Source organism: Temnothorax nylanderi, unplaced genomic scaffold, assembly GCF_030848795.1.
Source record: "Temnothorax nylanderi isolate EJ_2023f unplaced genomic scaffold, tnyl_v1.0 TNYL_tig0062_pilon, whole genome shotgun sequence".
NCBI classification, from domain to species: Eukaryota; Metazoa; Arthropoda; class Insecta; order Hymenoptera; family Formicidae; genus Temnothorax; species Temnothorax nylanderi.
In genome coordinates, this window is record NW_027249124.1 from 172277 (window position 1) to 197787 (window position 25511).

The 25511-nt window shown below is 36.4% G+C and overlaps 4 protein-coding genes across 9 annotated transcripts in view; 2 read left to right on the forward strand and 2 right to left on the reverse strand.

The window, feature by feature from the left end:
* Window positions 1-495: 495 nt before the first annotated feature.
* LOC139773467 (KRAB-A domain-containing protein 2-like) lies at window positions 496-2233 on the reverse strand. The gene is given in 2 exon segments (XM_071707896.1): window positions 496-1844; window positions 1847-2233. Coding segments are annotated over 2 exon segments (951 nt in total). The 3' UTR covers window positions 496-1280.
* Window positions 2234-4812: 2579 nt separating this feature from the next.
* Window positions 4813-8303, forward strand: Mbf1 (multiprotein bridging factor 1). Of its 2 annotated transcripts, none has more exons than XM_071707899.1 (4): window positions 4813-5384; window positions 5495-5546; window positions 6779-6939; window positions 7037-8303. In XM_071707899.1, exons 1-4 carry the CDS (start codon window positions 5310-5312, stop codon window positions 7190-7192), a joined length of 444 nt encoding a protein of 147 aa, XP_071564000.1. In that variant the 5' UTR covers window positions 4813-5309; the 3' UTR covers window positions 7193-8303. The 2 variants fall into 2 exon arrangements, with proteins under 2 accessions (XP_071564000.1, XP_071563999.1); XM_071707898.1 differs by having other exon boundaries at window positions 4814-5402.
* Prosbeta6 (proteasome beta6 subunit) lies at window positions 7912-9271 on the reverse strand. Its single transcript, XM_071707897.1, has 4 exons — window positions 9059-9271; window positions 8662-8851; window positions 8299-8535; window positions 7912-8156 (listed from the first exon to the last, which is right to left on the reverse strand). The coding sequence occupies exons 1-4, from the start codon at window positions 9154-9156 to the stop codon at window positions 7971-7973; spliced, it is 711 nt and encodes a 236-aa protein (XP_071563998.1). The 5' UTR covers window positions 9157-9271; the 3' UTR covers window positions 7912-7970.
* Window positions 9272-12308: 3037 nt separating this feature from the next.
* The window catches only part of Hrb27c (Heterogeneous nuclear ribonucleoprotein at 27C), a 96067-nt gene continuing 82864 nt past the window's right edge, over window positions 12309-25511 (forward strand). For 2 of the 5 annotated variants that reach the window (XM_071707908.1, XM_071707906.1), the window contains exons 1-7: window positions 12309-12480; window positions 14029-14236; window positions 14584-14770; window positions 17260-17342; window positions 17916-18306; window positions 20107-20307; window positions 23840-23995. In XM_071707908.1, the coding sequence (XP_071564009.1) occupies window positions 12443-12480; window positions 14029-14236; window positions 14584-14770; window positions 17260-17342; window positions 17916-18306; window positions 20107-20307; window positions 23840-23995 (1264 nt within the window). In that variant the 5' untranslated portion in view covers window positions 12309-12442. The remainder of the gene's footprint in view (window positions 12481-14028; window positions 14237-14583; window positions 14771-17259; window positions 17343-17915; window positions 18307-20106; window positions 20308-23839; window positions 23996-25511) is intronic. The other 3 variants (XM_071707907.1, XM_071707909.1, XM_071707911.1) reach the window with 2 other exon arrangements.

Below are 25511 nucleotides of genomic sequence, written 5' to 3' on the forward strand. Positions count from 1 at the left end.
AAAAGCAGATGGTCAAAATATCAGCATAGATGATAACGGGAGAAATTACGCTATCATCGAGTCACGTATCAAGGAATAAAAACGTCGATAAATATTAATCGTAACTAGAAATTTTTGTCGTAAATTTCAAGATTACATGGATTGTTTACGTATTGTTTACGTTATGTTTACGCGAATTTTTTTTAAGAGAGATTGTAGAGACAATATATGTAAGCAGTGTAAATTATTGTAAATTGACTGATTGATTGATTGATTTCTTAAAACTGTATTTTTGTAATCAGTTCTATAACAATAAAAAAGTAGTTTTAGATTAGGTTTTAGATTAGATGTACATATATTTCAATTATAATAATTTATTTATCACCTGTACATATAAGATTATATATATATATATATATATATATATATATATAATACTAATACTGTTATCTCTACGCTGACCTGTAAAGTTTTAAACGACAAAAAACCGTATAATTGTTTAGTTCGCAGTTGCAATACAGAATATGCATAATATTTATTTTCTTTTTTCAAAAATATATAAAATCGAAGCTTTTACAAACCATTGAATTAACTTTCCCTGGCATTCTGAAAATTGTGCCAAGGCTATAAAATAATAGCATTGCAAAAATTAAATTGCAAAAAAAAAAGAAAATTAATTTCTGATATTTTCTGACGAATAAATCTTCGTTGATTCCCTCCATAGATTATTCGTTATTTACATAGATAATTGTATAATGTGTTAAACTAATTAGATGATCCGTTGTCATTACGTACTTCAGTTGAATCAATTACGTGTTCTAAATTCTTCTTCTGTTACTATATCATTTATTACTGACGACGGTAATTAAGGGTCGACAGGAGTAACACTACCGACCTCTGTCGGGTTGCTTAGCTGCGAGTCCGTATTTTATTTATTATAAATTTTTTAAGAGCCAAAATGGAAAATCCGGCTATGTACCGGGTTGCGGCTGATCTTACTGATTAAAACGAGCATAAGTTTAATGAGATTCGTTAATTAATTTGGCTAAAATTTGGGAAAAACCGTTTCTAAGCAGCTTTTCAGGCTTGCAAAGCTGCTTAGAAACGGTTTTTCCCAAATTTTAGCCAAATTAATTAACAAATCTTATTAAACTTATGCTTGTTTTAATCAGTAAGATCAGCCGCAACCCGGTACATAGCCGGATTTTCCATTTTGGCTCTTAAACAATTTATAATAAATAAAATACGGACTCGCAGCTAAGCAACCCGACAGAGGTCGGTAGTGTTACTCCTGTCGACCCTTAAGATGATTGAAGACCAACGTGAGCCTTTCTTCCAAACATTGCTTCATAGGGTGTTTGTTTGATTGCAGAATGCCAACTGGTATTTTTCTTCCATTGGCAGAAACGTAATCCTTCACTCCATTTAGTCAAATTGTTGTCCTCCATCCAGGCGAGTATATCCTGTACATCTTGGTTCGCACGTTCAACGCTACCCTGGCTCTGAGAATGTCTTGGTTTGCCGTGCACTATTTTAAGATCAGGCCAGATATTTTTTAATTCCTCTATAACGCTGTTACAGAATTCTCTTCCATTGTCTGATTGTAAGACGGATGGAGCACCGATAACGCAAAATATGTCTACAAGATTATAAGCGACTTCTGCAGCAGTCTTGGTCTTTAGCGGGCGAAGATACACAAATTTGGTTAAGTATTCTTGATAATTTAAAATGAATTTATATTCTCCATCCTGGCTCGTTTGCATATCGATCAGGTCTACTTGTGCTCGGTGATTGATTTCTTTGGGGTGGGCTTTCTTCTTTTTACAGATGAGACAAACCTCAAGGTAGATATGAATTACCTCTCGATCGTTATATTTATGTATTTCGTTTTAATATTCTTTTCTAATTTATGTTTTCCGCCATGTCCGGTTTCCAGATGTGCCGCATGGATAATATCAAAAACTTGTTCATTATGTGTGTAATACTTAATCTCCTTCTCGTTTTTTAACAAAGGTTGAATAAGTTTCTTAGATTCACCTATAGATAATACATCGTATCTTTTAAGGCGCCTGTAATCGGTGTGTGTCTTTTTGGTCCTCACCTTTGCTTCTTCTACCGCAGAAATTAAATTTTCATATGCGTTTGCATTTTCTATTAAAAAAGAATTTACACGTAGCTTTAAAGATTTTAACTTTTCTTCGAACTTCTGACGCATTTCATCTCTATCTGAGTCCGTATCACACATGACTGACATGGTACACAAGTAATGAATACAATTTCGCTCAAAATTTCAAAGACAAGGTACAGTTTTGCGTAAAATATTCGACAATTTTCCACTGTTACGAGTCTCGTACGTTAACTTAATCGCATGATACAATACTACATCATCTCGTGCTCACGCCAGTGTCGCCAGCTGATCCGCGGGGACTGAGAGCAGAGAGAAAGAAATCGTTGACATTACCACAAAATAGTGGACATAGCACAGAAGAGAAGCACAAAAACGTGCACATACCGATAGAATTCGGGTACAGCCAAAACGCGGGCATGATCACTCTCATCTTTCTCTCTGCTGAGAGCCACTCGAGACTCTCGAGATACGCACATGTGCGAACACTGCGAACGCGAACGTGCTTCCTTTTCGTGTGTGTATCCCCACCGCCCGACTCTCGAGAGTCTCGAGTGGCTTCTCCCCGCGGATCAGTTGGCGACACTGGCGTGAGCGCGGGATGATGTAGTATTGTATCATGATCTGTATTCTAATAAATACTGTTAAATTTGCACCTAGTAATTTTATTATATAAATATCTGTCCCAAAAATTGAGAAACCTAGACTATTACGGATTCCGTGGGCAATGTCGACAATGCTAAATCTCCATGGACTAAGCTGCGCTAAATGGACGGACATTTAGCATTGTCGACATTGCCCACTTGGAACCGAGCAAAGTCCGCAATCTGATAATAGTTGCTGACATTGCCATCGCTGGATGGGCAGTGTTAACTTTGCCCACATCAAACCGGGCAATAATGTCCGCTAATAAACTACTTTGCCCAGTCGCGTTGTGCAATGCTGATTTTGCCCGTAACATATACACGTAGATGTAGATTTATTATATTTTATATATGTGTAAACGCTGATAAAGCAAGCACGTATATAATTATTATATAATTATTAAAAGTAAGAATTGCGCGTGTAATCCGCCGCTCTTTAAACATATTAGTCTTTTAAATCAGTTTCATATATTAAAGTCTTGTTTCTCCATTATACATATATTATCACCAACATTGTTAATTGCTCGCATTTATTAACATCTACAATTCTACAATAAAAAAAACTTGATAATGTTGTAGATATTATAAACACATGTAAAAGGCTTTATAATAATAAAGGCTCACAAGATTAGAAATCAATCGAAGAAAAATGGAGCGTTGAGCCGTAACAAGGTGTTGGTGCTCTCTCTCTCTCTCTCTCTCTCTCTCTCTCCTCTCTCTCTCTCTCTCTCTCTCTCTCTCTCTCTCTCTCTCTCTCTCTCCTCTCTCTCTCTCTCTCTCTCTCCTCTCTCTCTCTCTCTCTCTCTCTCTCTCTCTCTCTCTCTCTCTCTCTCTCTCTCTCTCTCTCTCCTCTCTCTCTCTCTCTCTCTCTCTCTCTCTCTCCTCTCTCTCTCTCTCTCTCTCTCTCTCTCTCTCTCTCTCTCTCTCTCTCTCTCTCTCTCTCCTCTCCCTCTCCCTCTCTCTCTCTCTCTCTCCCTCTCTCTCCCCTCTCTCTCTCTCTCTCTCTCATATTCTATACTTATATATAATGTAATAGCTATTAAGTTGGAATATGTGTATATGTACAGTATGTACATTATAAGTATAGAATATATGACCTTGTTACGGCTCAACGCTCCATTTTTCTTCGAAACCCTTTGTAACTCCTGGTGACATTACTATTACAAACCGGGAAAGTTTCCATCAACATTCTAAATCATGAATTTATCTGTTGTAAATCAATTTAAAATAGTTGTCATATTTTTTATTTTTGATAACATGAGTTACAAAGGGTTAAAATAAGGCTTTAAATCATCATAAAATCTGCATCATATCCCAAACGCATGCAATAAAAGTAGAAATATCTTGTAATAAAAAAAATTATATACGTAAAATTACAATAAACGTTTTTCATAATTTCCCTATTAAACTTGTATTATTTCACAGTTTGGAGTTTTGTCACGCTGGGAATAAAGTCCCATGGAGCCAGCGTACGGCGTACCGGCGTACGCTGTAAAGGAAACTTGACCAATCACAAGCTTTACGCTCGTTTTCGTTACGCCAGCACAGATTTTACGCTAGTTTTTGCAGCGCGTTCTGACGTTTATGCTACAATGATACACACCCACGTACACGCATATGGAAATTATGGAATATTGCTTAATGTATGAATGTATATGTTAAAAAAATCGCGTTGAAAACTTCATCAGCTGTCCCATGGACAGAGATATATTTACGCCGGTGAAATAATCGATAAGCCAATCACAAGACCCCTTGAGTATCCATTTTGAAAATAAGCTTTGTAAAACAACACTGTGATTGGCTTGTCAATCATTACGCCGCTTTAAATACGCTCCATGGGACAGCCGATGTTTGTGCCGGCGTAAACGAAAACGAGCCTGAGATTAGCCAAGTTCAATTAATTCTTTAATTCCGCCATACGCCGGTACGCCATACGCTGGCTTCACGGCCATTCACGGGACTTCACCGGTTCACCCCTGGCAGTCCTGGGACACCGCAGTCGCGTTTCGGATAACGGATTTCGAAATTCGCGGTCACGCCGTCGCACGGGTCGATGCTCGTGGGACTCGCGGGAATGTGTCGCGTCGCGCCGCGTCGCAATTTTTCCGGCCGGCGTCGCGGCGAAAAAAATTAAGCGAGGAAAAGATCCGGCCGAATCCGGCGAGCTGCGAGCTGCGAGGGCACGCCGCGCGGTATCCCCGCGGTATCTTCGGTAAATCGGACGACCCCCCCGATGTTCGCGGAATCATCACGGCTTCGCGCCGGTCGATCGAGCGGCCGCGCCGCATGATTTTCGGAACGTCCGCGAGGCGGAGAGAAGACCTTGCTTGGGGGGACCTCGCTGGAAACGCAACCACGACACCACGCACCACGGCGGCGGGAGTATAGAGCGGTCGCTATCGTCGCAGTGGCCACACGCGTGTCCGAGAAAACGTCCTTCGCGCGAGCGCTTCGTGTTCCTCCCACCCCCCCCGGACACCGCGAACAAAACCTCCTCCGCAGTCCCCCGTTGTTGTTGTTGTGAGATATTCCCTCTTTTTATTTTTTTTTTTTTAAACGCCATGTCAGACTGGGACACCGCGCCTATCACTCTCCGTAAACGCGCTCCGAAGTCGTCCACGCTGAAAACTGAGAAGGTAACCAATGTAGCTCGTGTACGTACGTGGTCCGCAGCGGCTGGTCAGCCGCCGCGTACAATAGGTATTTGCGCCGCGCGATTGTGTAACCGGATTGTGTTTGTTTACAGGCGGTTAACGACGCTCGGCGACAGGGCTACGCCGTGGAGACGCAGGCGAAGTGTGAGTAGCACGAGTCCGACTCTCACCCGCCGGGTGATTTTGCATATTCTTTTCGCGATTGTTCCTGTCGCGACATAAACAAAGTCTGCGTACCGAGCGAACGATTCTGCGTACTCTCTTATCTATGATAAGAGGAACCGAGTTACATCACGGTTCCATAAGGGGAAAAGGTGCTGAAAGATTTGTGTCAAAAAACTGGAGCAATCAGTTGGAGACAATGATAAGACTTGTCTTATTCCAAACAATCTTTAAAAAAACAGTTCCACTGAACTGCGAATTGTAAAAATGCTAATTATCATGTTTTTATTTCCTTTCTTGAGAATGACAAGGTATGCAAGTATTAGCACGGTTGCAGTAAAAAAAGTGCACGTAATCCGCATTATTATATCATATTGAGTCATAGGTAAAAAGTTCAAAGTAATTTAAAAGCACTTTGATGCGTTAATGTTAATGTACCTGTAGAATAAATATATGTAAATATTATGTATATAGGTTACCTATTTCAGGAAGTATGTATAATATATTATCAATATACTACATAAATTATTATACTATAATAGAAAGAGACAGCATATATCGTCGATTTTCCATTAAGCAAGATTTTAAGTGACGCGGTTTCTACATATATAGAATAATAATATTCTAAAAGTGTCTTGCCGCAAACATATGTTGTCTTGCTATTTTTTCCTGATAATATTTTATCGAAAATACAATAATTTTGAAACAGAAAAATAATACCACAATTAAACGGAGAGAAGTGCCATCTTTGGTCGGATCTTTGCAGTCTAATAATATTTTATGTGATATAATGTTTTATATACTTTTTTCCACTCACTGCGCGCCGATTGTTTGTCGGTCTTGAAACACAGTTTTGTTGGTCTAATTAATACACATTAAGGGTCGGTTGTTCCAAGGGTCCTGTTGGTAAACTAACTAATAGTTAAATCATATATGTGTCTTTGTTTTTCCTTCAAGTTAAACAAGGATAGACATGATTTAACTATTAGTTAGTTCACCAATAGGTTGGAACAACCAGTCCTAAATCAATAATCAATTTAACTCCTTGATGTTTATCTTGATCAATAAGCATCCTTTAAAACTATTGTATAAAGAACTTATTGCGGAAATATCACCCCAGCCAGGGTTCGTACCTACCTGCCTGCACTTCCTTCCAATCCGTGACGGGCATCTTTGCCAATTCGACCACTGAGGCAAATAATGTTTCTGACTAGGGGGTGGTGGTGCGAACAGACAACATGTGACGACGAAGAACACGGCCAAATTGGATCGTGAGACAGAGGAATTGAAGCATGATCACGTTCCACTCGAACTTGGCAAACTTATCCAGCAAGGACGACAGAGCAAAGGAATGTCGCAAAAAGATCTGGCTACGGTAAAGTATTTGTGTCATACAATTTCATCAAACCACTTATTAATAGAGGAGAATAAAGCACGAATATTTTCATTTATTTTCAATGTGCTTCTTACAGAAAGTAAACGAGAAGGCGCAAGTCATCAATGACTACGAGGCGGGACGTGGAATACCGAACCAGATGGTGATCGGCAAAATCGAGCGAGTACTCGGAATGAAATTGCGCGGTAAAGATCGTGGTAAACCGATGACAGCCCCCGGGACGAAGAAGTGAATCTCGGGGGGAAGCAATGTCTATCTTTCGATCCTTATATACTGTTCCCAAGGAAGAACTATGAGAAGGAAGACGGTAGAATGGAACGCAACAAAAAAAGAAAAAGAAACACAAACCCCTACCCTCTTTTCCTTTGGTTATATGGATATTGTGAAAATGGTAAAAAAATGGGTTATAATTAACTTGTCTTTATGTATGAAATAAAAAGAAACATATTTTAGGATATCACGAATACGTACGGAGTAATATAAGATTACATACGGTGCATAAAGTAACATAGCGTATAACGTTAAACAAGGCTTATTGAGTTACCTTCGCGCGTAAATCGTTTGTTATAGATTTTTAAGTGTACATTACCAATGCTAATCATGAAATAAAAGCGAAACGTATGTTTGAGTGACAGAATAAAATTCTTAATTTATGATAAAGTATTAGGTATTTGTTCTGAATGAGAGCATCAAAAAGATTTATTAAAAATTTATAAAATAAATATAGATAAGATTTTCACGCTCATATATTAAGTGGAAAATGTAGTTCATAAATATTTAAAAGAAAAAACGTCTCAAGTATCGCTTACGTGTATTTATATATTTCAGATTTTCATGTATGCAATTTCAATATGTGCATTCAAGATCTATTACAAAAAAATTATTAGATTCCCTCTCTCCGTGTTACCTTCTTCAAAGAATATTTGAAAGAGAAAGAATTTAGTAACAGTGTTGGAATAGTCAAATAACTTTATTTGCGCAGATATAGTATAAATGCTTTCTTTCCCCCATTAGTCCTTTCTCAGAGCAAAGCTGGTGTCTTTTATTCCATCCTTGGTAATAATTTTGATAGTTATTCCATCACCTGTGTATATATCTCTCTCAGCCGCAGAAGTGAAAACGTCTTTCAAGATTGCTACAGCTTTTTCTTGAGTCAGGGGCGCAGGAGTGACGCCTTCTTGGTTCTTGTAGCCAATCTAGAAGATATAAAATTATAAGTTATAGTTATAAGTTGCAGTATCAATTATGTAACTCCCTTTTCTTAATGTAACTCCCGTTTCACATTGTATAAAGATAAATTTATATGTATACATTAGAGGTTAAAATATATGTATATACCTGATTATCGAGGAGTGGTTGCAAAAGTGCGCCGGCTGAACCACCAGCTCTATACGTAGTTTTCTCGCAATGCCCAATTGGATCATAACTGTATATACAGCCTTTCCCGTTCTCATCTAATCCAGCAAGTATGTTACTGACGTAATAAGGAAAGAATCTTTTGTGATACAGCATTATCGACAGCATTTGTGCCGCTGCTGGTGTCGTCATTTCCTTTTGATGTTCATGTTTATACATCTGAAACAAGACAACTGTTATACATACTGTCTGACAATTTAATATGTATATTGTATGATATCATATAATTATACTTTACTATTTTCCAATCCTAATCTACATAGTTCGGAAGTGGAAAGTTTATACCTGCATGCGAGCGGATAGAAGACGGGTTAGCGTCAAGGTGTCGCACCAGCAGCCGGAGCATCCTAAGATAGTGGTGTCCGACAAGCGGAACAATTTATCCTGTTCCCGAGTGTAGATGGAGAATCCGGTGCTGAGACGCGTGTCCGCGGCTATGACGCAGAAATCTTCCCCAGCGAGAGCCACCACACTCCTGGAGGATGAGACAGAATCTTCACAGTTATGTGAACTTCAAGTACTCCATAATAAGTATATAAAGAATATGAAGCTTGTAGAAACAAAGAAGTGTCAGAAAGTGAAAATCAGGAATAACGATCAACCGTAGGAATGTATAAATGACTGTCCTTCAGTCGTGATGCTCGAAATCAATAGAGGTATAGGTTACTTCCACTCGACCTACCCTCCGTTGTCGGAGTACGGGCTGAAGCTCACTTTTCTCGCTCCCTGCACCTCGTAATCGGGTAAACGTCCTTTCCCGGTTTCTGTCAACAGATCCATCGCGCTTGGTTCGTTAAGGTGTCCCGAATGCAATTGCTCGAGATCGAATGACACCGAATGACACTACAGTTTTCTCGCAACAGCGCAGCGTAACATCGGACGGCAAAACAGACACGGCGGATTTACGCGTGTTCGTAATTCCATTCGTCATCGCCATGTTAGGCTGCGTTCGGAAACGTCACCCGAGTGCACACGAGTATACTCCCTTCTCTTTCTATCTCAGCGAGTTAGAAGGAGAAGGGAGTATACCCGTGTGTACCCGGGTGACGTTTCCGAACGCAGCCTTAAAGTGAGGCCGGTTTGCCGGGATATATAAATCGGGGAGCACACACTTCTGCACAACGCATAATGCGTAAACATAAGAAAATTGATTGGTCCATATACATATGCATAAGGAAATAGACCAATCAATTTTCTTATGCTTATGCATTATGCGTTATGCAAAAGTCTGTGTTTCCCGCTTATAACTCTCGGAAGGCCTACAAAGGCAGAAATGCGTGTAAATTGGAGGAAAATAATTAACAGATATCCTCTATTCAATGTTGCGCTCGTTAAAACGACTGATGTATATAGCGCGATAAAAATATCGCTGTTATTTTATTGTATACTTATAACTTCTATACACTGTACCCTTACAGAAATTTCAATACTGTGATTATTTGGCTAGCATTAAAAACAGTGCTTTTAATACTCAAAATAAGTAATTAAATACTTGCCAAATAATCACTTAAGGCCATAGCACGTAACAAAGTTTTAGTCATAATCGTAAGGCCGTAAGAAAATAGACCAATCTTCTTGAGCTCAAAGAATAATCGAGTGTGATTGGTCTATTTTCTTACGGCCTTACGATTATGACTAAAACTCTGTTACGTGCAATGGCCTTTACAGTATTAAATTTCTGTAAGGATATATAATATAAATACGGAGGAAAAAATTCGTAACCAGCTTGTATAAATTAAAATTTGTTATTTTTATTTGCACATGGCATACGAAAAGAATGTGCATTTATGGACTTGTTCAAACAAACGTAAAAAAGTTGAAAATTTAATAGCTATAATAGGTTGCGTGACTCAACATATATATGAGTCTGCATGTTTAGATTCCAGTCATTTCTATGAAAAAAATTTCTCTAGAATAGTTTTTTCAAAGACACCCCTCGATTATTGCGCAAGTTTGATCTTCGTCATTTCGAAAATATATTTTTTACATGTCTATTTTTACAAGTTTACATTTTTGCATTATATGCTAATAAAAATGATGGATTAATATAATATTTAACATTCTGTGTTTTTTATCTATCACGCGAAATAATTAAGTTATTTAGTTTCAACAACTTCTCGATTGCCACGTACACACCATGATCGTGAGATTTTTGAGACGAAAATCCGGTTGTAACACAATGCTGTAACATGTATATAAAGTAGGGGACAAACGACGCGATGGAAATATTAGTTACAATTAAAATCGATATGTATCTCTATATATATAATCTCCCGCGGGTTTCTTTTTCTTTTTAGCTTATTCGTTCGCAGAGAAAGAGAGCCTCGCGCAGACATCATCTTATTAATTTTCATTCAGATTAAGGAAAACGACCGTTAAACCGGTCGGGACTGGATACTGGATCTTGTTTAATATATTATTCGCGTGAATTTTAAGTACAATTCTTTCACCTCAGCAAACCATGCAACGTTACATAATTTTATTAAATAGTTTTAATTTTTCTTTATAAACGCTTTTTCTCGTCTTTGTCTCGTCAGGGCGACATAAAACGTCGGACGTGACATATCGTCGCTTCACGAATTGGGCGACCATGCCTTCGACGAGTTCTATAACGTTCGCCGAAGGACACGTGAAAAAATCTCCGGGACGAGATCGACTCATCGACGCAGTCGAATCCATCGTCCTCTATTACTGTCGCTCGAAGCTCGAAGCTCTTTTCCAGTTTGCGTCAAGCCGCGCATTTTGCTGCCACGTGCACGTTTTCCTATTATTCTTTGTTCAAGATTCCTGTAAAAAAAGTGCATTCGGCGGTTAGAAAACCCTTTCGGGAACCGTGACGCGTGTATTATAGATCTACTCCTTTCGGCCCTCGCTTTCTGCACCTTTCGTGACTTTCGTCCCTTCCGTCCGACGCGTTCCGCGCGATTCGTTCCGCACTCGCCGAGTGCCCGGAGTGCAGAAACTGCAGGCAACTGCAGGGAAAGAGGAAAGAGGCTGCGAACAGTGCGAACGCGGCGCGCGGAACGGACCTCGCGACGGACAGATCGTTGAACTCGGAATGACCGGCGTGTTCAGGCGACGTTTTAACATTCGCACGTCGTTGATACGTGGATATTCCCGTTTCCAGCGAGTAAATCGTCGCACGCGAGCGTGATGAACGCGACACGAATATCGCGCGAAATACATATATATATCGCACGACGCGAATAAACGGCTCTCCTCCCAGGGCCGTGCGCAGAGAGGGGAACCCAGGTTTCCCTGGGTGATTTGAGTCGGTTCGAGATGTAAATCGAGAGAGGCTCGGTGCAGATAAATCGAATTTGGCAAACAGCGCGAGATAATTTATATTTTACTTTTTTCGATTTGCGCGTTTATCTGTCGATTTATGCATAATTGAATGCCATATGGCCCATATGCAATCATCGATCCTTCTTTCGCAAAGATGCGTCTTTATCGTCGGAAATTGATTTACTCGTAGCTGCACTCGGCGTCATTTGCAATCTGTCATATTTTAATTTATAGGTTCCGATTAGCTTAATCGAAGATTAAATTGACTGGAAGAATTGCTCGAAGCAAAATTTTTATAATAAAACCTGTATAACTTATTGTCAATCTTTGATTGATCGATTGCAATTACTGACAAATCAATCGCCGATTAAATGTCCATTTCTATTAACGCAGATTATAATTTTAATCTCGGTTTAACTTACTTTTCATTCCTTTCTGCTTCTAAAGAATTAGAAAAAGATAAAAAGTAAGTTAAACCGAGATCAAAGTCAATCTGAATTGGTACAAACGAACGTAAAAGTTAATCGGAATTCCAGTCGTAGTCGCCCACGTGGCCACGTGGCTGCGACACTGGCGACGCCCCTGCCGGGTCGCTGATTCGACCAGCGTCGTCGCGCCCAGAGACCGGAAGTGACGCGCGTCGCTTCGTTACGTTTACATTCTGTTCCCGACGTCGCATTGTGCGGAGCCATTACCCTCGTCCGCGCTAAAGCATCGTGCCATATTCCCACTCGCGCCCTGAAATTGACCGCGTTCTCGTAGTTTTAAGTGAAATATTATGAGAGTGAAGACCGAAATGGACGACGACGAAAAGGGGTGAGTAGAAACCGGGTGCCCCCCCGGTGTCGGCGCGGGCGGTATCGCGTAACCCCCCGCGCCGTCCTTCGCGCTCCCCGTATTCGGCGGGGCCATCATCGTTCCCGTTTACCGCTCACCGCCACCACCACCGCCGCCGTCGCCGTCGCCGGCGATCGCGGGAACGGATCCCTTCGTCCCTCTCTCGACCCTTCCACGCCGTCGTTCCGTCGTCGCGTTCCCGGATTCCGTCCTGCGACGGCGTGGAACGTCATCGCGGTCAACGGCGGACACTATGCCGCCGTATACGCTGGCGGCTCTCGCTTTTTTTTCCTTTTTGGCGACGGCGGCGGCGAGACGCGGCGACTCCTCGCTCTGCCGCGCGTTCGCGCCGTCGGGCTCTCTCTCGAGTCTCTCGACCCGTCAGGATCTTCCGCGAAAATTCGGGATCCCCCTCCCCTCCCGCCCCGCCGCCGCCGCCGCCGCCGCCACTGCCTCCGCGGCCCCGTTCGTCGCCCGCGCATTCTTTTATGGCAGCGCACGCTGAGAGCGGTGCGCGAAAGCGCCTCGCGTCCTCGGGCGCCCGTCCTCTGCCGGTTTGCTCTCTATTTTTACGCTCCAATTCCCGAGCGGAGCCCGCGCGGCGGTCCCGTCTGGAGGATCCCGGCGCGGCGCCTCCGCGCGCGGTAACGAGAGAGCGGATGCGAACGATAACGTTTAGGTATGGCGTGTTTGAGTTTTCGAAACGGCGGCGACAGCGGTGGCGACGGGGGGACGAATGGCGTTGTGGATATCAATTGATTTTGATATTCGCGAGCATCGGCACGGCGCCGCGCCGGCGGTATTTATGCCTCGTATGACTCAGCACGTTTTTATCTTTTCGGAGCAGCCGGTTCTCCCTTTCTACAAATTCGCGTGCTCCAAAGTATTGGGACGCTGACTCCCCAAAGTGTCTACCTTGAGCATGGTTACTTTGAAGTAGTTTAGAAAGCGATATGTGGAATTATCACGTTTGTTGTTCATGAATATTTATACCGCGTATGAAAGTGTCGGTATAAGAGTTGCATTATTGTAATAATGAAAAAGGATACGATTGTCGCTGTGCTTTGCGAAGATTTGTACGTTTGTGTGATGAGCTTGAAGCGTCCACTTTTATTATAAACCAATCTCTCTTCAGATATGTTTATAGAATATCTAATTATTAAACAATATTAATTAAAACATTGAAATGAATTAATATGCTTGAGATGTAAATTATACATATTGTTACATGTTAATGTTATTTTCAGAAACTGTTTTGAAACAATTTTAGGATCTCTTTTTATCCAAAAAAATATTCTTTTTCAAATATTACTACTAATATGAAGGATAAAAATGACTTGAAGAACTCGTGTGTGTGACTCCGTGTTTCGAGAAATATCACCGAGTATTTTTCCTGTAAAGATAAGAAGTAGATTTAAGACCCATCGACAGCGACATATTATTTATCTGTCATACAAATTGTATTAATGCGTAGTGAATAAATTAGTATGTTAACGATACTGAAGAGATACTCTCGTCTCGTTCCAGAAAATTGTTCGTTGGTGGATTATCATGGGAGACAACCCAAGAAAATCTCCAACGTTACTTCGGCCGTTATGGTGAAGTCATCGATTGTGTTGTTATGAAAAACAGCGAATCTGGTCGCAGTCGTGGATTTGGATTTGTAACATTCAGCGATCCCGCTAATGTTTCTCTGGTCCTTCAAAATGGTCCCCACCAGCTTGATGGACGTACGGTATGTATCCTAATACTTATCTTAAATAAGATTGTAGAATCGTATTTAAATATATTGCAGAAAATTTGTATTTAGTGTCATGTATGTATCGGTTTATGATTCCTGAAACTCAATCTTATACGATCTCGTATTTTTCCACTCAAAAATTTCAATTTTTTAACCAACTTGTTAACTATGAGTTGAATACTCTTATATGGAGCCATACTTCGCCCCTTATATATAATGACGTTATATTTTTGTGAAATTGAGGACATTGAAATTGAGGAGATTGAGACACTACAATGATCTTAAATGTACATTAAGTAAAAGTTACATGAAACCTATTTTGTTGATGTTTCGCATTACAGATTGATCCAAAACCGTGTAACCCGCGTACTCTACAAAAGCCAAAACGCAGCGGTGGTTTCCCGAAAGTCTTTCTTGGTGGCTTGCCAAGTAACGTGACGGAGACTGATTTAAGATCCTATTTTACTCGCTTTGGTAAAGTCATGGAAGTAGTCATAATGTATGATCAGGAGAAGAAGAAATCGAGAGGTGAGTACGAGTGATTCTTTTATCAAGATATATTCGTTGATGCATTTGATGATTTTCACGGCATTTTTGTAAGATATTTTTATTAGCATTGCAGATATTTCATTATTTCTTTTTCTTTCTCTCCTTAAGAGAGGAAGAGTTATATATATTTTGCTAGTTTCAAAGTAACATATTTTCAATATTCTAAGTGTTATAAATTTCGAAAATAAGTCGTGAAAACTATAAAATAATGCATCAAAGTGATGAAATAAATATTTTTATTATGATGATCAGAGTTACAGTCAGAATTCTTGAAAAATGTTTTTTTATTATATTGTAAATATAGGAGGATAAATGAAAATAAAGTTGAATATTTAATTGGCATTAAAAATAATTTTTTAAAAGCAAACTCGTTTGGATCAAAAATTCTGACGATTACAGCACACCCATTATTGATGTACAATAAAAATTGATATAAGATTAATAAGAATAAATAATTTTTATATTTGTAATTTATATTTGTCTAGTGCAGTTTATATTGATTGTTGTAAGATTTTTAACAATTATATTTAAATCTATCTAATATTGCGCAATTATTACGATATCCTGATTTATCTCTTGTAATAATATATCTTGCTTTTTTCATTATTGTTACACACATATTGCGGTATTTTACATTAAATTAAATACAGTTATTTATAAATAATGCGTTTCCGGCTAAGTTTTATTAAGTATAAGTCAGATTATGCTACTGTAAATCACACATAGCTTAAGTTTGCTATGTAATTAGGAAGAAATCTTACAAGTTCCATTTTTTTATTAGATATTATCTATTAGACATCTTATTGAATAACTCATTTATGTAATTTTTTATCTATAATTATGTATTTTTTGTCCATAATTATAATCTTATTTATATTAATCTTATATAAAAGTTACTTTGTAAAACGGATAATAACGCATGTTATCTTAAAAAAGAATTGTTAATCACAATAACACTGAATTAAGTAACGATTAAATATTTAGTTGGAAACTATTGGCTAAGCATCATTGCTATGCTTACAAATAAGATTGTGACTAGTATTTAGCAAATCCAATTAGATATGAGCAATTATCAATTATTTTAAAATATTTTTCAGCTATAAAGACTGAACGGCTGCGTTCAAGAAGCCGATACTCTAAGGCTTTATGCTATTTCCTTACATTGAACGAAATTCTATTTCTGTTTAGAAGCTTCTTAAAGTCAGCCGTCATTGAAATTGTAGAAAAAGCAAGACAATTTTAATCTTACAAAATCGTCTGATAACACGGACATATTCTTTGTTTAATAATGCTTATCCTATCTGTATCATAAGGCATCGTAATTTTTATTGCATATTATATTGTACATAGAACTTATATACAAAAATACATTCAGGCCGGCATTCATAGTCGAATCTTATATTTAAGACAATCTTAAGTACGATCTTAAGCTGTTATGAATCAATCACAGAGCTGTATTAGCATCTTAAGACATTACTTAAGACGGTCTTAAAATAAAAAACGACTATGAATACCGGCCATAGAAATACAGATGGTGTGTGCTATAAATCTAATATGAAAATTTTAAGTCTGAATCTTATCACTATTAAAATTGTTACCATTATTTGCGATTGTTTACTAAAACTTTTAGATACAATTCCACCCACAATTTAAACGCGATATTTGTTATATATTAATCTAGATTATGTATAGAAAGATTAATAATTACAACCACTAATTGCGTAATAGTATTGACATTAATCAATATAGATAAGAAATAAATGATTAATTATTTATAATAAATAAATATTTATTAATTCTTAATTTTGTAATAAAAAAGTAAGCATGGATAGTTGAGGAATAATTTTTAAATTAAATTGTAAACATAAAAAATAAATTATTGATTTTTATATTTAGTGTAATAGTGTAATTTTTCACACTCCTCATAATATTAAATGTTTATGTTATTTAAAAAGTACCTTTAGTAAAAGTCACAATGACGTAATGAAACATTGCGATAAATCTGTTGCAACAAGGAGAGATGTGCTCAGCCAATAGTCATGTGGCACAATAATCTCTTCCTCAATTCCTGCTGTCTGTCACTTATATGATGTTTTTTCTTTTAAGCAAGTTTGTGTATTAGTATGTTAATTAAATTAGCGTTCTAATGGACTTTGAGCTGTGTTAACTTTAATTTGTTAAATCTTACCATCATAATATATAGATCATCACAATGTGGCAATCATACCATGAATTACTGAATTTACATTGCGCAATATATAAAGCGATTATTTTATTAATTTAGTAATATAAATGACAAAATTATTACTTAATAAGTATCATAAGACTGAAGGTTGTTAGTTGTTTTTTTTTTTGGGAGGGGAAAGGTTTTGGTTGTGTGCATATTTTATGCATTGTATTGTAAAATCTGTTTTCTCGCATTATTGTGGCCAACATTTTTTGATTATACTCTCACGTTTGGACGACAGGATTCGGCTTTCTCAGTTTTGAGGATGAAGAAGCAGTGGACCGATGTGTTGCGGAACATTTTGTCAACCTGAATGGAAAGCAGGTATAGCACATCAATACACCATCATCATGTAACTGTGTGACTTTATGCAAAAGATAGAAAATAAGTATGTGATGATATTGTTCCTCCCTTGAAGCCTATTAATATTATATAAGAATTTTAGTCACATAAATTATTTACTAATACGAACATTACTGTATATACAAACTATACGTAGAATTGAAAGGGATAGAATTGAATTAATTTTATAACTTGAATAGTATTAAGTGTGATAAATATTTTTAAATATTTATTATATAAGTATTATTACACTAAAAAATGTGTTAGTTTACAATATAAGTTCAGTTAATGGCTCTCTATTTTATAATTAGAGTTAAATATTATTTCTATATAAGGTAGCACAAGCGTTAGTGCAGAGTATAAAATTAATTAACGATAGCCCACTTGTTAGCCTAAAATATACATTAATTTGTAAAGATAATTGTAGATGACGATAATGTAAATTTCTATAGTTTTTTTTTAAATTTGATAATTGATACAAGTCTGAAATCTTTATTATTTTTGTTAGAAAGAATGAAATTTATAATACATTTGTGTGGTATCTGTTCATTTCAGGTTGAGATTAAAAGGGCAGAACCGCGGGATTCATCGAGCAAAATGAACGATAGTCATCAGGGTCAGTGGGGCCCACCTCAACAGGGTGGCCCACCAATGGGAATGGCTGGTAATATGGGGCCTATGGGTGGACCGAACGGGCAGATGGGTGGGCCCATGATGGGAGGACCCATGGGTCCGCCTGGTAATATGATGCAACAATATCAGGGTTGGGGTACCAATCCGCCAACCGGTGGATACGCGGGATACAGCACCCAGTACAATACTCAGGGCTGGGGCGCACCGCCAGGACCACCGCAGCAGCAGCAAATTCCGCCGCCGCCGCCGCATCAATGGGGTAGCAGTTATAACGTTCAACCTACTGCAGCTACCCAAGGTTACGGAAGCTATGGTGAGTTCGGATGTAATTCCGAAAAGCCACGCATTTCCCCTCTTCTGTTTGTTAGCAAATATTAATCGAGATCTTAATCCAATCGATTGTGAATTAGTATGAGACAGTTTTAATGCAATTCAACACCCTTTTCGCCCGATATTGATAGCAATAACTTATTGACCGAGGTACGCAAATTTTAGAAAATTTTGATATATGTAAAAAAAATGTTCTTCCAATCTCTCTCGATTATATTGTCGGTGTACAATATTAACAGCTGATATTCAGTTGGCAAAGTTAAAGAGATTTTTTAAAGAAAATTTATTTGAGCAATAGAAATTGACAATATTATTGAATGGATTACTGCATTATTTTACACAGGGTACATGATTATGAACGACGTTGATATCAATACTCGCTGGAAAAATTAAAATTTACGGTAATATTATTGACACATGTGGTTAAACCGCTATGAACAATTTTTCTAAAGTTGTTAAAGTCTGATCAAAAGTATCAACTTCGTTTATACCTACTTTAGGTAGCAATAAAATTTTACTTAAATGAATATAATAGATCCTGTTCCTATCCTCTTCCATCCTGCTTAGAAAGGTTAGAAGAAGAAAGAAAAAGATAAGAACATGAGAAATTTACAAATTACAATATAATACGATCTACTTTTACGATGCCCCCTGGAGATTTTTAGAAAAAATTTAGAAAAATATATAATAGGCTGTTGTGATACAAAGAAAGTTAAAAAACTAAGTAATTATGTCAGCCCAGACTTGTGTGTTTTGTTTATTATTATTATTATATAACAAGCGGATCGTATAACTTTAACATAATGCAATTTTAAAAGAGAGAATGTTATTTTTATAAATATTCTTAAAAATAACTTATTTTTTTTAGTTTTTAATTTTTCCAGGTCTGATATAAATGTATAGATATGTATAGATTTTATTAGTAATTATTATATTATAGTAATCATGTAAAATATGCAACTGTAATTATGATATAACTTTGACTAATTATCTCCAAGTATTGTGAATAACACTTAGTTTGGATTGACATAACATATATCTTAAATATATACGTATTCGAAATATTGAACCTCATAATCTTATCTATAAATATTATGCTTGATTCTCTTCAAGTTTAATCTTTCTTATATCGTTTTTTCTATTAGACGTTATTTATCTATAAATATGCTTGATTCTCTTTAAGTTTAATCTTTCTATCTTTTTTTTAAATTGAAATTTACTTGCCTGAATCTTTACACAGACTTTGTTTTACACTAAAACGATATTCTTACTCCACTTATCTACAACATATTATCTTAAAGCACCAATTGCTATGTTAAAAATAGTGTACTATCTCTAATATGCTTAAAGATAGCAAGTACTAACATTGGGTATGATAACATGTCACATGCTTACATTTCACGGTAACAAGTGTCACATTTATGTATTATAAAATAGAGACGCTACCTATACTGCTGCAATCTATACTACGACATGTACACATATTTAATAATATTTTGTGCAAGACCAACTTTTGCATATACTATCATCGCCTATCTACCGCTTTATTTTTCTTCTTCTTTTTCTTCTTCTTCCACGTTATTCATTAAGAGAACCAAGCATGAATGTTTAAGTCGCCGAAGAGGCATTCTTAAGTAACGCTGAAGAAGTAGAGACATCTTTACATTTGTAACAAATTAGAGGAAAAACAATAGTGATATAAATTAAACAGAGTGGTAAGAAAAATGAGGTGAGCTGTGACATGCGGTCGGTGACACGTGTTTTGTGTGGTTGATGATCGCAGGTGGGCCGGCGGCGGCCGCTTCAGGGGGCTACGGGCCCACGGCGGGTACTGGCGGGGCTGCGGGAGGCGGGCCTGGGGGCTCCTGGAGCTCCTGGAACATGCCACAGAATGGGCCTCCTCCTGGGACCCAGCCCCCACCCCAGCCCCCTCAGCCCAACTCCTCGCAGCCCAACTCCAACTCGAACCCCTCTGGCCCGCAGGGTGAGTCTTCAAGCTCAAGTCAAGCAAAGTTTCCTCTTTCCACCCTTTTGGCATCGCAATTAGTTCCATTCTGAACCTAATTCTATGCGCCTAGCTACAGCAATGTAATTTCTTATACCAGCCTGATTTTATGTCTAGTGGTCTTCGAGAGAATTAACTCTTTGAGTACGGAGCACTTAGAAGCTGAACGTTCTCTATGGATGCACTTGGTGATCGCGATAATGACGGCTGTGATTGGAATTGTGATATACATATGTATATCATAGTTTTTACTTATGTTGAGAATATAATGGAGACGTCGCCAAACGTATATATGAGTCCATGAGTCCATAGCCATGCTGATGACTTTCATCGAACGCATATATAAGTCCATAAGCCACGCCAACGATTTTCGTCGTATACATATGAATCCATAGATCACACCGATGAGTTTCGCTGAACGTACATATAGGTTCATCGTACTCAAAGGGTTGATGCTTTCAACATATAGAATGTTCATTGTCTTTTTTGGTTTGTGATGTAGAGACTTCCTCCAATTCTCATAACTGATTTTGTTAACTGCGATATTTTATGTGATAGCACACATGTATGTTAACAATTGGATTAATAGTTTAACAATTGCGAGATAAATAGGCTTGATGAATTTTGTAACATATTAACGTTTTTGTACTTTTTCAAGATTGTACGATTTTAACAGTAACTCTGCTTTTAAGAAGAAAGTAATGAATGGTTAAAGTATTACGTTAATTATTTTTGTATAGATTATGTGTAGCATGTATAACATTTATTTTTTAAATAAAAAATTGCATTAACATACTATGCTTGAGTTTCTAATAATTAATACACTGAAAATTTGATACATTTGACGAATAACGTGATAGCTATTACAATGGAGATTGAAGGAAGTAGAATAAAATTTGTACTTACATTTACAATGAGTATACAAGGCTCAGAAATCACCCTTTTTTATTTGAAATATAATTTCATATTATAATTTTATTTGAAATATAATTTCATACATATGTGCGCGTGTGCACATTTATATTTTTATACGTGTACATTTTGTATATAATATATATATATATATATATATATATATATATATATATATATATATAGAATAAATAGAAGACGGCGTATAGATACTGGCTTCTGCTTGAACTGAGTGGGGATAGTGGGATATAGCCATATGCTCGTTGCATATTGTTTATTCTTTGGATCGAAAGTAATGCTTGCTGTACGCTTGACGCACTGCCGCTCGCCCAACTATTCTATTCCCATCATATCTGCTTTATTATCTCATGTTTTATTCGCTACACGATGTTATAGATCACGCCTCGAGTATTAGAAACGGTAATTTCTGAGCCATAACGTTAAATTACAGTTTTTTTTTTTTTACTGAAGCGTCCTGACCTATCCCAGATATTCCTTTCCTCTGCAAATTTTTTTATTACATTTTGTTAATCTGTCTTTCAAATACACCTTTTACGCTTAACTTTTTACGTATAGATTCTCGAAAAGCATGTACCCTGCCAGTACCCATTTATCGGGTTATTTAACCATCTTTACCATTGGAAATTACATATACATATATATGTGTGTGTATGTGATGTGTGTATATAATATATATATATAATATACACATATATATGTATTGCATACTTTTATAGTATACATATCATAACAGATTTAGAACAGATTCTCAAAAGATACTTTTGTCCCAAGATCCGAGAGCATGTTATAATTTATAATTTATAAAACAAAAATAATCACTTTACAAATGCCGAAAGTTAAAGAAAATTAATGTTCTATAATTATTTGTGATGCAGGATAATAATATTCTGTAGTCTCTTCTTCTATTTCCTTTTATCGCCTGTCTGACTAATGACGAATTAATGTCTTCTCTATTGACAATTACAAATATGATCTATTGTAAGAAACGTCAATAACTATCAGCTATTTGCTTTATAGGCTATAAAAATTTAAAAAGACATTGGAAATTATACAACCGACATCAATTCGTCTTTAAGATCCTGAGATCAGTATAATATTTTTAATATCTTTGCCTGTGTGTAATAAATGTATGTCTACCTAGTGCTTTTTATTGTAAAACATAGTTCGTATTTAACTGTAACTGTAATGAAGCCTGTAATTAATATAAATATCTTATTTGTAAAAATCGAGTTATTTCTATGTGAATATTTTTATATTATTTGTTGTTTAAAGTAATATAGCGTCAGTGTAACGTGCAACTTGGCGCGAGACACTGCCGTGTCTCTTGATTTTTACAATTTGTAAATGATAATTGTGAGCACAAATGTATAGTACAAAAACTATAATTGTATATGAGAAATATGAGACATTTAAATATTTAAGATGCTAAAATGGCTTGTTCATACATTTATTAGTTATTTGATACTAAGTGCATGATTAAAGCAGTTATATATCTCGAGTGTATATTATTTATTACTTTAAAATATTTTTAACAAGATTTAGATATTTTATAAGTTGCTTAGAAAATTTCTGATATAATTATAATTTATTATTACGTGGCTCTAAATTTCTCATGTAAAGATTGATATTGAAAGGTAAATTAATCGCATATATAAATTAATATATGAATACTGATCTCATTATCTTGATGTTGTGATAGCTGATTTAAAGTTCATGTAATAGTTGTATATGATTTAATTTTATAAGACTTTAGATACTAGGTGCGAGATTCTTTTATGCACAGATGTTTGCAGAGTAAAATTATTTGCAGTGTTATAAGGATATAAGAGTAAATAATATAAATTCTTATAAATTTTTTATTATTAAGTTTTATTTCAAAAAATTCATGTATATTTATAATTATTTATAAACTATATCTTTTAATATATACTTATATCACACATATGTATACATATATTATTTATGTATATTTATGTATATATATATATATATATATATATATATATATATGTTATATATTATGTGTGATTAAATATAATTTTTTTAAAAGAAACTTAATAATTGAACAGAATGATTAAGACTTTCATAAACAGAAAACTATTACTATTACGATGCTTTTTACAATTTGTTACATAAGCGGAATAAAATAATGTTATTTTGTTGTCTCTGAAAAGTTGTTTCAAAAATCTATCTTTGTCATGTAGTAAAGATGTTTGATTATTTATCTTTATTTCTCAATATTGAAAGATGCAAAAAAATAAAATTAATAAATGCGGACAGAAAATAAACAGAAAAAACCTTGTATATATTCTTCAATAATATTATTTCATATATAAAAGTAATAGTTGTATATTTCTGTATGTTAATTTTATTATTTATTCTTTTGATTTTTGAATATACGATGTTTAGATAGTAGTATAAGGTAGTGTACCATGTAAATTGTGTACACCGTAAATAATTAGATTTAATAATTTTTTAAGCACCATGATGTTTAACTTCACTTTCTTTACATTTTTTTTTACAACTTATTAGAACGAGATAAGCACGATGACTTAAGTGTTGTATAAAAATGTTGCAGGTGACATGTATTCACGGCAAAATACCGGTTCAGGTGCGCCAGGATCCAGCAGCAGTTCAACCAAGACTCCAGATTACACTGGGTACTCTGCATACAGTAATTACCCTGATACTTCTTATCCTCAGCGTTCGTATCAAGGAGGAGAAAATAGTCAAGGTGGGTATGCCGCCAGCGCTCCTAAACCCGGCCAGCAAGGCTTTGATTTCAAAGAGTGGCCCACCTCATGACCATTTTAATTAACTCGAGTTGGAGAGATGCGCTGAATGGCTTGGCCTTGCTCGTGGGTTATTTCTTCATATTCAAGATAAACGCAAACTGTATGTTGATCGTGAAATCTGCGCTATGACATGAGACATTCTATCGATTCACGTTTCTTACGCATTAGGAATGTCATTTAGAGGAAGATACCTGTCATTTAGAGAAATTTGGCACTATGTATTTTTGTAGAAACCAGCCAATTAGAGTTACGATTAGTTGTACAATAAAATACTCGATAAAAAAGTCGCTAAGATCTGCAAACAAAATCGACGACAAAAAACGGAGTGTCTCTTGTTCATGCCAGCATGTCGTTCGCGAGCGGTCGAATTAACGGATACCTTTTTTTTTTTTATAATATTGAAACATCTTGTAAACTTGGCCAACGGAAGTATCAAAGAAGGAGTTTAAGGCTTTTTTTCAGATATTGATTTCTTCATTGATCGCTCGTGAGAACGGCTCACGATCTTTCTGGATAAAGAATATAAATTAAATATTAATTGTTAAGTAAAATAAACAAATCGACAGTGTTAGGGTACATACCCATGATGCAAGTGAAGTTTGTATGGCACTGGGAAATAGACGAAAGAAAGCGCGATATCAAATTGTAAAAATACAAATAATGTGCTAAAAAAAGATTCTAAGGAAAAGATTCTAAAGCGTGTAAACAAAGTAAAAGCGAGCGTAAAGAATCAGGAATGCTAATCATTTAATCGTTAATGGCATTTATTATGGAGGTGAATAAGTTTTCGTTCGAGAAGAAATTCTTCTCAAGGCAAGCACAAAATTAGATGCTTGTTCACTTCCTAATCGTTAGCAGACACGGTATATGTAACACAGATGATAAGAATAAACGAAAAGAAATATTTAAACTATGGTCTCTGATGGAAAGTCAGCGCGAATGACTTGCACATTCGAGACACTCGTCCCTCCACGATCTTGTATTTATTAAATAGTTGTTATTACCGGATAATTGAAGAAAAAAAGAAAAATGATATAACGAGATAATTGACGAGATAATTAAGTAAGACGATCACACAGGCTGACTACAGAGAATAGTGTAAAATATATAGAACATTTTAATATGGTGTATGTATATCTATATAAATCTTTGACACACAGCAGCAGGATGCAATTTCTGCAGGCGTCCTTTTTTACTTTCATGTCATATCACTAGTAATATCTTAAATACGTATTTTTCTCAGTTCCTTTTTTCTCTTTTTTCTTGTTTACTGATACTTGAATACTGATTCCTTAAATTAGTTTAGCAAGCTGCTTTCCTATTCTTCCAACGATTTGGAAATGATATCAACGCGTGAAATGGGAGGGGATAAGGAGAAAAGAAAACCCGACAAACAATCATAAATATTTTTACAAATTGTATTATAAGAACTTAGTGTGTGGCCGTCGGACTGGC

What these genes read in the sequence shown, in the direction of transcription:
- Mbf1 (XM_071707898.1), top strand. Translation starts at nt 5,310, where the DNA reads ATGTCAGACTGGGACACCGCGCCTATCACTCTCCGTAAACGCGCTCCG. An exon ending in CGTGGAGACGCAGGCGAAGT is followed by an intron (nt 5,547 to 6,778) that starts GTGAGTAGCACG and finishes GTTTCTGACTAG; the next exon opens with GGGGTGGTGGTGCGAACAGA. An exon ending in CGCAAAAAGATCTGGCTACG is followed by an intron (nt 6,940 to 7,036) that starts GTAAAGTATTTG and finishes TGCTTCTTACAG; the next exon opens with AAAGTAAACGAGAAGGCGCA.
- Prosbeta6 (XM_071707897.1), bottom strand. Translation starts at nt 9,156, where the DNA reads ATGGATCTGTTGACAGAAACCGGGAAAGGACGTTTACCCGATTACGAG. An exon ending in CCGTACTCCGACAACGGAGG is followed by an intron (nt 8,852 to 9,058) that starts GTAGGTCGAGTG and finishes CTCATCCTCCAG; the next exon opens with GAGTGTGGTGGCTCTCGCTG. An exon ending in TTCTATCCGCTCGCATGCAG is followed by an intron (nt 8,536 to 8,661) that starts GTATAAACTTTC and finishes GTCTTGTTTCAG; the next exon opens with ATGTATAAACATGAACATCA.